The sequence below is a fragment of the Salmo trutta genome, chromosome 39 (genome assembly GCF_901001165.1).
Source record: "Salmo trutta chromosome 39, fSalTru1.1, whole genome shotgun sequence".
Taxonomy (NCBI): Eukaryota; Metazoa; Chordata; class Actinopteri; order Salmoniformes; family Salmonidae; genus Salmo; species Salmo trutta.
In genome coordinates, this window is record NC_042995.1 from 10,085,148 (window position 1) to 10,097,631 (window position 12,484).

Below are 12,484 nucleotides of genomic sequence, written 5' to 3' on the forward strand. Positions count from 1 at the left end.
CACTACTCAGCAAATTGGATGTAGTCTATCACAGTGCCATCTGTTTTGTCACCAAAGCCCCATATACTACCCACCACTGCGACCTGTATGCTCTCGTTGGCTGGCCCTCGCTTCATATTCGTCGCCAAACCCACTGGCTCCAGGTCATCTATAAGTCTTTGCTAGGTAAAGAACTGCCTTATCTCAGCTCACTGGTCACCATAGCAACACCCACCCGTAGCACACGCTCCAGCAGGCTTATTTCACTGGTCATCCCCAAAGCCAACTCCTCTTTTGGCCGCCTGTTCTTCCAGTTCTCTGCTGCCAATGACTGGAACGAATTGCAAAAATCACTGAAGCTGGAGTCTTATATCTCCCTCTCTAACTTTAAACATCAGCTGTTAGAGCAGCTTACCGATCACTGCACCTGTGCACAGCCCATCTGTAAATAGCCCACCCAACTTCCTCATCCCCATATTGTTATTTATTTTTGCTATTTTGCACCACAGTATCTCTACTTGCACATCTATCACTCCAGTGTTAATGCTAAATTGTAATTAATTCCCCACTATGGCCTTTATTGCCTTAACTCACTAATCTTACTACATTTGCATACACTGCATATAGATTTTTCTATTGTGTTATTGACTGTACGTTCATTTATCCCATGTGGAAGTCTGTGTAGTTTTTGTCGCACTGCTTTGCTTTATCTTGGCCAGGTCGCAGTTGTTAATGAGAACTTGTTCTCAACTGGCCTACCTGGTTAAATAAAGGTGAAATAATTTAAATAAATAAAACAGTTCTACAGCAACTTTTCATACACAGTGGGAAGTTGGAACGAATAAACAACTTAGTTAGATAGAACCTGTGCTTACCATGAGAAACTGATGTCCCAATCTTCTCCTCCTCTTCTTCATCTTTAATGTTGACATTCATCTCCAGTGTTTGACTGCAGTCTTCCAGCTTCACTGATGTCATCTCTGGATCCTGCAGTGCAAACTGGGCTCCACTGTCACAATCAGGACCCAGTGACTGTAGGTTTAGACTCAGTGTGGAAGGAGAGAGGCAGGCTGGCTTTGTCCTCACTGTTGATATTACCGGCCTCAGACTTAATCTGAGTCAGCCAGTAGTAATAAAGAGAAACGGACACAAAAGTTAGTGCCAGAACTGTCAAGACTTTCTTTATTCTCTAAAAATATGGTTTATATTTAGGTGCAGGAGCTCCACAATACTGTTGAGCTAATATTCTATAAGAGGAAGATGAGCTCAAACAGTAGACATTTGAGGTGACGGTACTCAGCTCCAGTGAGCTCCTGTCCAAGTCAAGCACTGATCTCATTTCAATAAATCTGGTATATAGGCATTGACAAAACATTAATTCACATTAGACAAAGCATACACTTTAAATTAGGCTACACAACTCAATGCACTTAATCTATAGTAGGTTTCCTGAATTCACATAAATGCATAAATTACTCCAAAAACATTTAGTACAAGGTTGCAGTATGTTTTAGGCAGCACTATGTACTATTTTCCTGAATAACCTTGTCTTCACTGTATTATTCCAATCAAAAACCAATAGTATTTCCGTTCACACCATAGTAGTAACATGTATAGATAGACAGAAACAACTGAATGTCTTAATATTAGTACAAATGTAGAAAACTGATAATCATTACATTTAGCTCCAAAACAGTAGTGCAGCCGTAAAATTGTCTCTCTGCTGCTCCCTCACTGCCTGCACTGAAGTACGTTGATGCAGACCGAGTGGGAACCGCCATTTTACCAGCTCATGAATTTTACACAAAACCAAAAACGACATGTAAAACGAACCCAGAAATCTCAAAGATTGATCCTTTATGAAATTACCTTGACGAAATGATATCCATCCACTCAGACTAACACAACGTATCTAACTATGTGACTTGTAAAAAAGGTATCACGTTCACTCACGCGGTTTGACACAAAAATAGCACATACAACCTTTATCAAAACGTTATAATACCTTGACGTATTTGTTACCTAGCATGTTATGACATGTTCTTTCGGTATTAGAACGTGCTATTACATACCAGTAGTAATACATTTGAAACGGACACAAAATTTGTCGTCTCGACCGCACAATTCTGACGTATCCTTTATTCTGAAGAATGATGCGCGCCTGCGCGGAACTTCCTGTTCCCCCACTACCAGTTTCTAAACCCAGAGACGTAACAACGCGAGACTTCAGAGAACGTCTGTGAAGCAGACCAATCCGTGGTTTGAGAAGTCAGTGAGAGAAGTGAACAATTCTGATACTTTTGCAGCGTTTAATGGGGATCCAAATAAATACCAAAAAGATTCCGTCGGCACTCACTTGATACATGGCCATTATTTGATCAATTTCATAACTGTAGTGGTTAATTCACAATAGCTCTCACTGTGTATCTTACATATCCTAGCATCACATGAGTAGGTATTGGAAATCTTCCAGTACATATGTGTTCATTACACATTTTGTAGTCGTCAGCTTGATGAGTGCACTATATATGTGTGTCTAGGTCATTAGACATGCACCTGTCTGGGGAGTGACCATGACTGTTTATTGTTTAACCATTGCTATGGCTCTAATGTTTCCATGCCCTAATATGAAACCAAACTAAAATTAGTGCAAAGCAAAAAGATAATGGTGGCTAAATGCCAGAGGGGATAATCATTAACATAGTTACTATGTGTGTGACATAAGGATGAAACCTGTATAAAAAAGTGTGTGCCAAGGCTAGAAAGTTAGTTGTTTTCATGAACCAGCAAGGCTGATATTACTCTGTAATAAAAGTCTATTTGAACTCACAGGCTCCGGTATTTGAGAAATATTATTGACTGAATATTTCCACAACATAGGCAGACACTCTTCACTCTTCCAACGAAACTCCAGATATAACACCCTTTTATCGGTGCCCTGCTCTGAAAAACACAATGCTCTCCCCTTCTCTTCTCTTCTGAGACGCATGAAATCAAATCAAAACCACTACTGGTCACTCTGACTGACTACCTTTCCTAAGGCCTCCTTTACCATCTTCCTGACCTCAAATGATCTCCCAAAAATAGATAATTGTTGACGAATCGCACTCCAAAAAAAACGATGTTCGTTTACAACTTTTTGTATTTTTGTTAAACTTTTCGTTGTCTCCGTCTTCCATTCCTTCTTACCAACTTTACTGAACTGGGAGATATCAGACTCGAACAGCACTTCCGCTTCGCCATATTTCCTACCCAAAACCAGACACACCCCGCTACGGACTAACTCCTGCATGTAGAATCCTGCATTGAAGAAATTTAACAACTACAGTTTAAAGGGGAATTTCACCCTGGCTCTGCTGTGGCATATAGTCATTAGTATAAGAACATTCCGTTTTTGTAATAAACTTCAAAATTATCCAAACCACAAGCTAGAACTAGTAAGTTTTAATTTCACTGGTAGAATCGGGAAGTTTCTACTTCCTGTGTATTCATCTGCTCATAGTGAACCACCAAGTCCCGCATTCATAGCAGGCATGGCGGGAGTTGAACAGCTGTTGTCAAGTCGAGAGAGAGAGAGCGTAAGGGAGTTTGAGGCACCAATCTTGAATGTCATTGAGTGACTAGAAAAACAGTCTGAGGGTGAGTTATTGGCAGATGTAATCACCAAAGTCTGAAAAATCAATAATTAAATCAATCAATATTACTGTCTGTTGAGCTGTATCTGAACAGCCAATTACATGTTTTGCTTTGCCTCAGGTGAGGTGACATCAGCTCACCTACTTTAAAATATGTCCACCCTGGATGACAGACCAAAAGGATAGCTGTAGATACATCAACTCTCCACTAGGAGGTGCTGGCCAGCCTATTGTCTTTTCTGATAGTGGATATAAGGTTGAAGATATCATGTTGTTTCAAAGGTACAAATTCAACATATATTCAACCTATTTATACAAGGTTTAACTATGTTGAAAATTGGTTAAAATGATGCCATAATCCTGTGGTTGAACCTCAAAACAACAGTTTTTCCAATGTACAGTATTCTACACGTACATTCCACGTCACAATACGTTGACAAATTATGTTGAAACAACATTGATTCAACCAGTTTGTGCCCAGTTGGCACCTTGTCAGTTGTGCTGTGTTTTGTTAGGTTCTACTGAAAGATATTAACTTGGATTTGCCCTTAGAGTTGAATACACTCTGGCTTCTGACAATTAAACAATTTGTGGTGAGAACCAATATAGATAATTAGATATGATATTGATTTTGTTTGATATAGATATGAGCAAGGCATATTGTGATATTGGTTTATCCTTGCTGTTAACCTACACTTTTATGTATAGTAGAACAGCCTATGTGACTGTTGCTGGAGGCTCAAAACCTTCTCAATTTAGCATAGTTAACTGATGGACCATGGTCTATCAATTGGTTCCTATTGTATTCAAACTGTTTAGGTATGTTAGACACCCAGAACAATCACACTTGGCCCAAAGAGCATTCCGCATCACTTTTCTGGACTTCACAAAGCCATGGAAGTGAAGTGTAGACAGTTGCATTGTAATTCATTGAAATAGATATGATCTCAGTGGAGGCTGAGAGGAGGATGGCTCATAATAATGACTAGGACGGAACGAATGGAACGGCATCAAACACCTGGAAACCATGGAAACCATGTGTTTGTATTTTATACCATTCCAACCACTATCACCAGCCTGGCCTCCCCAATTAAGGTGCCACCAACCTCCTGAGTTTGGTATCCATATCAGTTTGAAAAAATCCTACTGTTATTGATATATATATTTTCCATATTGGTGCCCATCACTTAAAACAATGGAGTCTGACAGTTGACTGGGTGGTACTGCTTCCCTGTGCACTTTCTGTGGGAATGAGCTGGTAGACACAACATGTATCAGATAGAGATGGTGTGATGATCCGTTCTCTGTGGGAATGAGTTAGTAGACACAACATGTATCAGATAGAGATGATGTGATGATCAGTTTTCTGTGGGAATGAGTTAGTAGACACAACATGTATCAGATAGAGATGGTGTGATGATCAGTTCTCTGTGGGAATGAGTTAGTAGATACAACATGTATCAGATAGAGATGATGTGATGATCAGTTCTCTGTGGGAATGAGTTAGTAGACACAACATGTATCAGATAGAGATGATGTGATGATCAGTTCTCTGTGGGAATGAGTTAGTAGACACAACATGTATCAGATAGAGATGATGTGATGATCAGTTTTCACCACTAGTTTGGGATAATGTTTTACTACTAAATGACTATTTCTTTAATTATAAACAAGCTGTGAAATGACTGACTACATGTGTTTATTAAATTGTATTTTCAAAACTAGATTTGTTATGTTAGTCATTGATAATAAATATGTTTGGAAAACAACATTCAAGCCAACTAAATTGATCTGCCAATGAAAAATAAAGTTTGTATATGAATTTGTGCTGATCAAACTCTTCTTCACTTTTGTGTAATGAATTACAAAAAATGATGTTTCAAGTGACATATTTACTGTTTTTCTGAAGCTGAACAAGACAGGAAGTTGAAATGAAAGTCCCGTGTGGCTCAGTTGGTAGAGCATGGTGTTTGTAACGCCAGGGTTGTGGGTTTGATTCCCACGGGGGACCAGTACGAAGAAAAAAATGTATGAAATGTATGCATTCACTACTGTAAATCGCTCTGGATAAGAGCGTCTACTAAAATGTAAAATGTTTTAAGTTCCTGGGCCTACACATCACAGACAAACTGAAAAGGTCCACCCACACAGACAGTGTGGTGAAGAAGGCGCAATAGCGCCTCTTCAACCTCAGGAGGCTGAAGAAATTTGGCTTGTCACCCAAAACCCTGGCAAACTTTTACAGATGCACAATTGAGCATCCTGTCGGGCTGTATCACAGCCTAGTACGGCAACTGCACCGCCATCAACCGCAAGACTCTCCAGAGGGTGGTGAGGTCTGCACAACGCATCACCAGGGGGCAAACTACCTGCCCTCCTTGACAGCTACAGCACCCAATGTCACAGGAAGGCCAAAAAGATCATCAAGGACAACAACCACCCGAGCAACTGCCTGTTCACACCGCTATCATCCAGAAGGTGAGGTCAGTACATGTGCATCAAAGCGGGGACCGAGAGATTGAAAAACAGCTTCTATCTCAAGGTCATCAGACTGCTAAACCGCAATCACTAACTCAGAGAGGCTGCTGCCTACATTGAGCCCCAGTCACTAGACACTTTAATAAATGAATCACTAGTCACTTTAAACAATGACACTTTAAATAATGGCACTTTAATCATGTTTACATATCTTACATTACTCATGTCACCTGTATATACCGTATTTTATACCATCTATTGCAACTTGCCTATGCCGCTCGGCCATCGGTCATCCATGTACTTATTTGTACATATTCTCATTCACCCCTTTAGATTTGTGTGATATAGGTAGTTGTTAGGGAATTGGTAGATTACTTGTTAGGTATTACTGCACTGTCAGAACTTGAAGCACAAGCATTTCGCTAACATCTGCTGACCATGTGTATGTGACCAATAAAATGTGATTTGAGCATCACAAAGCCAAATCTGACCTATTCTCTAACATGTTTTTTCAGCATAATCAGCTGTGAGACTTGCTAGAGTACTGTAACTTTATTGATCTACTGAATCATTGTAGTTTTGGGGGGTTATCTTTACAGTAAATATAATGCTTTTGTTTAATTCATGGAATTAAAAATAATACATGTTTATTGATCTACTCAATACATGTCACCACACCTCTACACATTGGGACAAGCCTATTTGCTAGTCACCAATATCCTCTAAATCAAATCAGCGATGACTGTTTAACAGTCTTGTGGCCTGGAGATTGAAGTGGTTTCATTCTCTCTGTCCCAGCTTTGATGCACCTGTACTGTCTCCGCCTGATAGATGGTAACAGGGTGAACAGGCCGTGTCTCTGGTGGCTGAGATTCTTGATGATCTTCTTGGCCTTCCACAGAGATCATCTACAATGCATATGTAATGGGTTGAAAAACTTAGAAACTAAAACAGACACCGCTTTAGTTTTTTAAACTAAGTTTTATTTGTGTTGCTAATCAATCTCACTTTTATATTCTACATGCTTTAGTAGTAGTTAGTCCATCAGTCCAATAGATGGCGCTGTTGCACTGTGGTAGTGGGGGACAGGAAGTTCCGGTTTGGCGCGCACCATTCTTCATAATAAAGAAAACACCCGAACTGTGCTTTCCGTTTCTCTTTATTACTACAGGTATGTAATAGCACGTTTAAACTTCCTAATATCGAAAGAACGTCATAACATGTTAGATAACAAATCCGTCAAGCTATTGGCGCGGCAGGTAACCTAGTGGTTAGAGCGTTGGGCCAGTAACCGAAAGGTTGCTGGATTGAATTCCCGAGCTGACAAGGTAAAAACATGTTGTTCTGCACCTGAACAAGGCAGTTAACCCACTGTTCCCCCGTAGGCCGTCATTGTAAATAATGTGTTCTTAACTGACTTGCCTAGTTAGATAACGGTAAAATAAAATCATGTTTGGGAAAGGTTTTGTCTTATTTTCTTGTCCACCCGAGTGAGAGAAGAACGTGATAAAAAATATGTTACAAGCACACGGAGCGGTGTCCACCACACGTTTTCAATTGTAAGGCTTTCCAGGTTCACACTCTGCTTTTCGCCTGGGGAAGTTCTGTACAAAAACGTCGTGGAAAGTTGCAGATAGAAATGCTGTGAATAGAACTGACATTATTCATTGGAATCAGAGGCATGTTTGTTCTACATAATACATTTATATCTGAAAGTGTCCAACGTCTCCGTCCTCCTGGAAGCAGCCCTGGTATTCGCTTGTCCCTACCTATGTGAAACTAGCCACAATAACGATTAGCCACAATAGTAGAATTTGTATTGAAAGCAATGCAAACTGATACAAATTAATGGAATCATGTAATATTTGGACTAAATAACGCTAAACATGGTTGCAGTGTTACTTAACTTAAAATAAATTACAATAATTCATTAATTTGAAAATAAACAGAACAAACGGTTGAAATCCCACTGTGGATGTTATAGACCACATAATTGCATTGGGGACATTTTTATATGAACTTATGAAACGGGTTGGATTGTGCACCCATATAACGGTGACACCCACAGAATACAATTACCAAGAGTTTACACATATTAATATCTTAGCTCTTATTGCAGGACTTGGACTGAAAAATCACCTTCCCAGTCAGTCTATTGCAGGGATACTCCAGTACTATTTGAGAAGGTCCAGTCACACACATTTCCTAGGTGGCAAAGGTCCAGATGGATATTGTTATTTGTTGGCGTAGTAACAAATCCCTAACTTGAAACCCATACGACCCCAAACTGTTCACAACCCCCTTGTTGGTGGAGAAAATATTTTACAGTTTTAAGGGTATATCCCACAACTCTACGCATTTTGTGATGCGGCCGAGATGGGTTTTTTGGCTGTTTTGAAGCAAATTTCCTGCAATTCAACACGTTTCCATTTCTGTGTGTTTATATGATACCAGGGGTCGAAGCCCGAGGTCCGTATTGATCCCGTTCAGTTGCAGTCCGCCAGTTGAGTATGGAGGGTCTTTTGTTTGTGTTGGACATTTATATTGCACTCTACAGCCTTATCTATGGATTGTTGAGTCTACTCAGTGACACCCACAGAACACAACTATGTAGAGTTTACACAAATATTAGCATCTCCGCTCTATTGCAGGACTCTGAAACCTCTGTTGTCCGGGAGTTGAACCCCGTGTGTAAACGCATTGATTCTCATTGCCAATAGGCTCAGGATAAGTCCTAATTAAATTGGGTAGCTGATGGGTCTATTCAGAGCTCAAATAGACTAAATGATTAGTCACAGGAACTAGGACTAATAAAGCCAATGCAACTGGCTGTTTTACAAACGCTAGGCCTACCACATGGATGGACATTCATAAAATTCCATTGCAGACCGACACTGTAGGATACACCCTAGTAAGGACGGACGGACCGACGCTGACTTCTTTTTAATGCCTTTTTTGACTTGGCCCAAACATTAAACCTGACCAAATCTGAACCACTCACTCAGACATCATTAGGCAGGTTTCCATTGACTCGGGTGAATTCAACAAAAGTAATGTGGCTAAAATACGATGAAGACACTATTATTCAGGAAAAAAGTACTTAGTGACGCCTAAAACATACTGCAATGTTTCTTTGTCATTTATGCATTTATGTAAATTCAGGAAATCTACTATAGATTAAGTTCACTTAAGTTGTGTGGCTTAATTTAAAGCATGTACTTTGTGTCTAATGTGAATTAATTAATATTTTGTTGTCAATGCTTAGCTACCTGATCCATTGAAATGAGATCAGTGCTTGACTTGGACAGGAGCTCACTGGAGCTGAGAACCGTCACCTCAAATGTCTACTGTTTGAGCTCATGTTCCTCTTATAGAATATTAGCTCAACAATATTGTGGAGCTCCTGCACCTAAATATAAACAGCATTTTTAGAGAATAAAGAAAGTGCCAGAACTGTCAAGACTAACTTTTGTGTCTGTTTCTCTTTATTACTACTTGCCGACTCAGGTATGAGGCCGGTAACATCAACAGTGAGGACAAACCCAGCCTGCCTCTCTCCTTCCACACTGAGTCCAAACCTACAGTCACTGGGTCCTGATTGTGACAGTGGAGCCCAGTTTGCACTGCAGGGTCCAGAGATGGCATCAGTGAAGCTGGAAGACTGCAGTCAAACACTGGAGCTGAATGTCAACATTAAAGATGAAGAAGAGGAGGAGAAGATTGGGAAATCTGTTTCTCATGGTAAGCACAGGTTCTATCTAGGTTTGTGTTATTCGTTCCAACTTCCCACTGTGCATGAAAAGTTGCTATGAAGTTGCAGTAAGTCTATTGCAGGGATACTCCAGTACTATTTGAGAAGGTTCGGTCACATAAAGTTCCTAGGTGGCAAAGGTCCGGATGGATATTGTCATTTGTTGTCGTAGTAACAAATCCCTAACTTGAAACCCATACGACCCCATCGAATCCCCGAGCTGACAAGGTAAAAATGTGCGTTCTGCCCCTGAACAAGGCAGTTAACCCACTGTTCCCTGGTAGGCCGTCATTGTAAATAAGAATTTGTTCTTAACTGACTTTCCTAGTTTAATAAAGGTTAAATAAAAATATATAAATATTTGACCCGTATGGAGAATGTGAAAAAGGAGCAAAGTTGATCTCTATTATTGATGTTTGATGAAGAGTATCTACCACCCTATGTAAAGCTGGGATATATAAGATACCCCATAAGAGAGTTGGTGTAAAACCCGATGCAACGGAATAAATGTAAAAGGTTTGGCCATATGTCAAGTGTTTGCAGACTGAAGGAACATGTTAAGAGTGAATGTAAAATGCTGCAACTGTTGTGGGGGTCATATTCCTGAATTCCCAGAGTGCCATGTTAGGGTGAAAGAGGTTGAGGTGTCAAGGATCAGGACTGTACAGCAAATCTCCTATGTCCACTCCCGGCCAATGGCCTTCCTCTCACTACCATATTTGTTAGTGAGTGGAAACGCTAAGCGCATGCTTCACATTTATACATCCGGTGAAATATCTGTCTCATTGTTCTATCTGTGGCTGCACTGTGGTAGTGGGGGAACAGGAAGTTCCAGGCAGGCAGGCACCATTCTTCAGAATAAAGAAAACACCAGAACTGTTATGTGAAGAAGATAACCTTTGTATCCGTTTCTGTTTATTACTACAGGTATGTAATAGCACGTTTAAAATGTCTAATGTTGAAAGAACATGTCATACCATGCTAGGTAGCATCCGTTCAGGTATTATCACGTTTGGTAAAGGTTTGATGTTTCATTTTTGAGTCAAACCAGGTGATTGTGATCAACTATTTAACAAGTCACATAGCTGGAAGCTTTGGGTTTGTCTGAATGGATGTACATCATTTCCTCAAGGTAATCTTAATAAAGAATACATTTATTTGAGATTTCTGAGTATGTTTAGCATGTTATTGGTTTTGTGTAAAATACACAAGCTGGTAAAATGGCGCTGTCCACTCTGTCTTCACCAATGGGCTTCAGTGCTGGTGCAGAGAGACATTTTCACGGTCACACTACAGTTTTGAAGCTGAATGTAATGATTATCAGTTTTCTACATGTGTACTAATATTCAGACACATTCAGTTGTTTCTATATTTATCTATAAATGTTACTATGGTGTGAACGGAAATACTATTGGTTTTGATTGAAATAATACAGCGAAGACAAGGTTACTAAGGAAAATAGTACATAGTGCTGCCTAAAACAATGTGAATTCGGGAAATCTACTATAGTTTAAGTGCACTTACATTGTGTAGCTTAATTTATGTTGTGTAGACTAATTTTAAAGTGTGTACTTTGTCTAATGTGAATGAATTAATGTTTTGTTGTCAATGCTTAGCTACCAGATCTATTGAAATGAGATCAGTGCTTGACTTGGACAGGAGCTCACTGGAGCTGAGAACAGTCACCTCAAATGTCTACTGTTTGAGCTCATGTTCCTCTTATAGAATATTAGTTCAACAGTATTGTGGAGCTCCTGCACCTAAATATAAACAGTACCGGTACCTATTTCAGTCCAAGTCAAGCACTGAATTAAATAATTAAACAAGAAGAAATATCATATATTTTTGGAGAATAAAGAAAGTGCCAGAACTGTCAAGACTAACATTTTGTGTCTGTTTGTCATTGTTACTACAGGACAACTAGAATTAAGTCTGTGGCCGGTAACATTAACAGTGAGGACAAACCCAGCCTGCCTCTCTCCTTCCACACTGAGTCCAAACCTACAGTCACTGGGTCCTGATTGTGACAGTGGAGCCCAGTTTGCACTGCAGGATTCAGAGATGGCATCAGTGAAGCTGGAAGACTGCAGTCAAACACTGGAGCTGAATGTCAACATTAAAGATGAAGAAGAGGAGGAGAAGATTGGGACATCAGTTTCTCATGGTAAGAGCAGGTTCTATCTAACTTAAGTTTGTTGTTCGTTCCAACTTCCCACTGTGCAGGAAAAGTTGCTGTAGAACTGTTTCATGATGAACTGTTTCAATGAGAAGGTAGATGTTATTTCATGCTACTGAGACTTGCATGGTTTGACACCAGTTTTGTCAGCATTTGTTTTATTCACTGGGCTATCTGAACACTCCAGATCGCCCAGTGAATAAAACAAATGCTGACAATACTGGTGTCAAACCATGCAAAAGTAGACTGAAGATGTGAAGTAGATAAACTGCCAGTGTTTTAAAGTTCTATGAAATGAGTCTGTGTAGTTGCAAACCCTTGTGATAGTGAGTGGAGGATGATATGAAATGAGTCTGTGTAGTTACTAACCCTTGTGATAGTGAATGGAGGATGATATGAAATGAGTCTGTGTAGTTACTAACCCTTGTGATAGTGAGTGGAGGATGATATGAAGTCAGTCTGTGT

The 12,484-nt window shown here is 39.9% G+C and overlaps 3 protein-coding genes across 14 annotated transcripts in view; 2 read left to right on the top strand and 1 right to left on the bottom strand.

The window, feature by feature from the left end:
- Nucleotides 1-12,484, top strand: part of LOC115179515 (zinc finger protein OZF) — a 919,448-nt gene that overhangs the window by 300,562 nt on the left and 606,402 nt on the right. Inside the window, exons 1-2 of one of the 5 annotated variants that reach the window (XM_029741122.1) lie at nucleotides 9,785-9,833; nucleotides 11,759-12,007. The exons of 2 other annotated variants lie outside the window; for them this stretch is intronic. In XM_029741122.1, coding sequence (XP_029596982.1) covers nucleotides 11,905-12,007 — 103 coding nt within the window. In that variant the 5' untranslated portion in view covers nucleotides 9,785-9,833; nucleotides 11,759-11,904. Of the gene's footprint in view, nucleotides 1-9,784; nucleotides 9,834-10,126; nucleotides 10,976-11,758; nucleotides 12,008-12,484 lie in introns of those variants that run through there. 2 more of the 5 variants (XM_029741121.1, XR_003872932.1) reach the window with 2 other exon arrangements.
- The window catches only part of LOC115179511 (zinc finger protein 665), a 514,676-nt gene that overhangs the window by 253,248 nt on the left and 248,944 nt on the right, over nucleotides 1-12,484 (bottom strand). For 2 of the 8 annotated variants that reach the window (XM_029741102.1, XM_029741109.1), the window contains exons 1-2: nucleotides 1,849-2,346; nucleotides 855-1,093 (exon numbers count right to left, since the gene is read on the bottom strand). The exons of 1 other annotated variant lie outside the window; for it this stretch is intronic. In XM_029741102.1, the coding sequence (XP_029596962.1) occupies nucleotides 855-1,093; nucleotides 1,849-1,868 (259 nt within the window). In that variant the 5' untranslated portion in view covers nucleotides 1,869-2,346. 5 more of the 8 variants (XM_029741105.1, XM_029741104.1, XM_029741107.1 and 2 more) reach the window with 5 other exon arrangements.
- LOC115179539 (gastrula zinc finger protein XlCGF17.1-like) overlaps nucleotides 6,954-12,484 on the top strand; it is a 558,171-nt gene continuing 552,640 nt past the window's right edge. The window contains exon 1 of the mRNA XM_029741157.1: nucleotides 6,954-7,263. The gene's annotated coding sequence lies outside the window, so the exon portion shown is untranslated. The remainder of the gene's footprint in view (nucleotides 7,264-12,484) is intronic.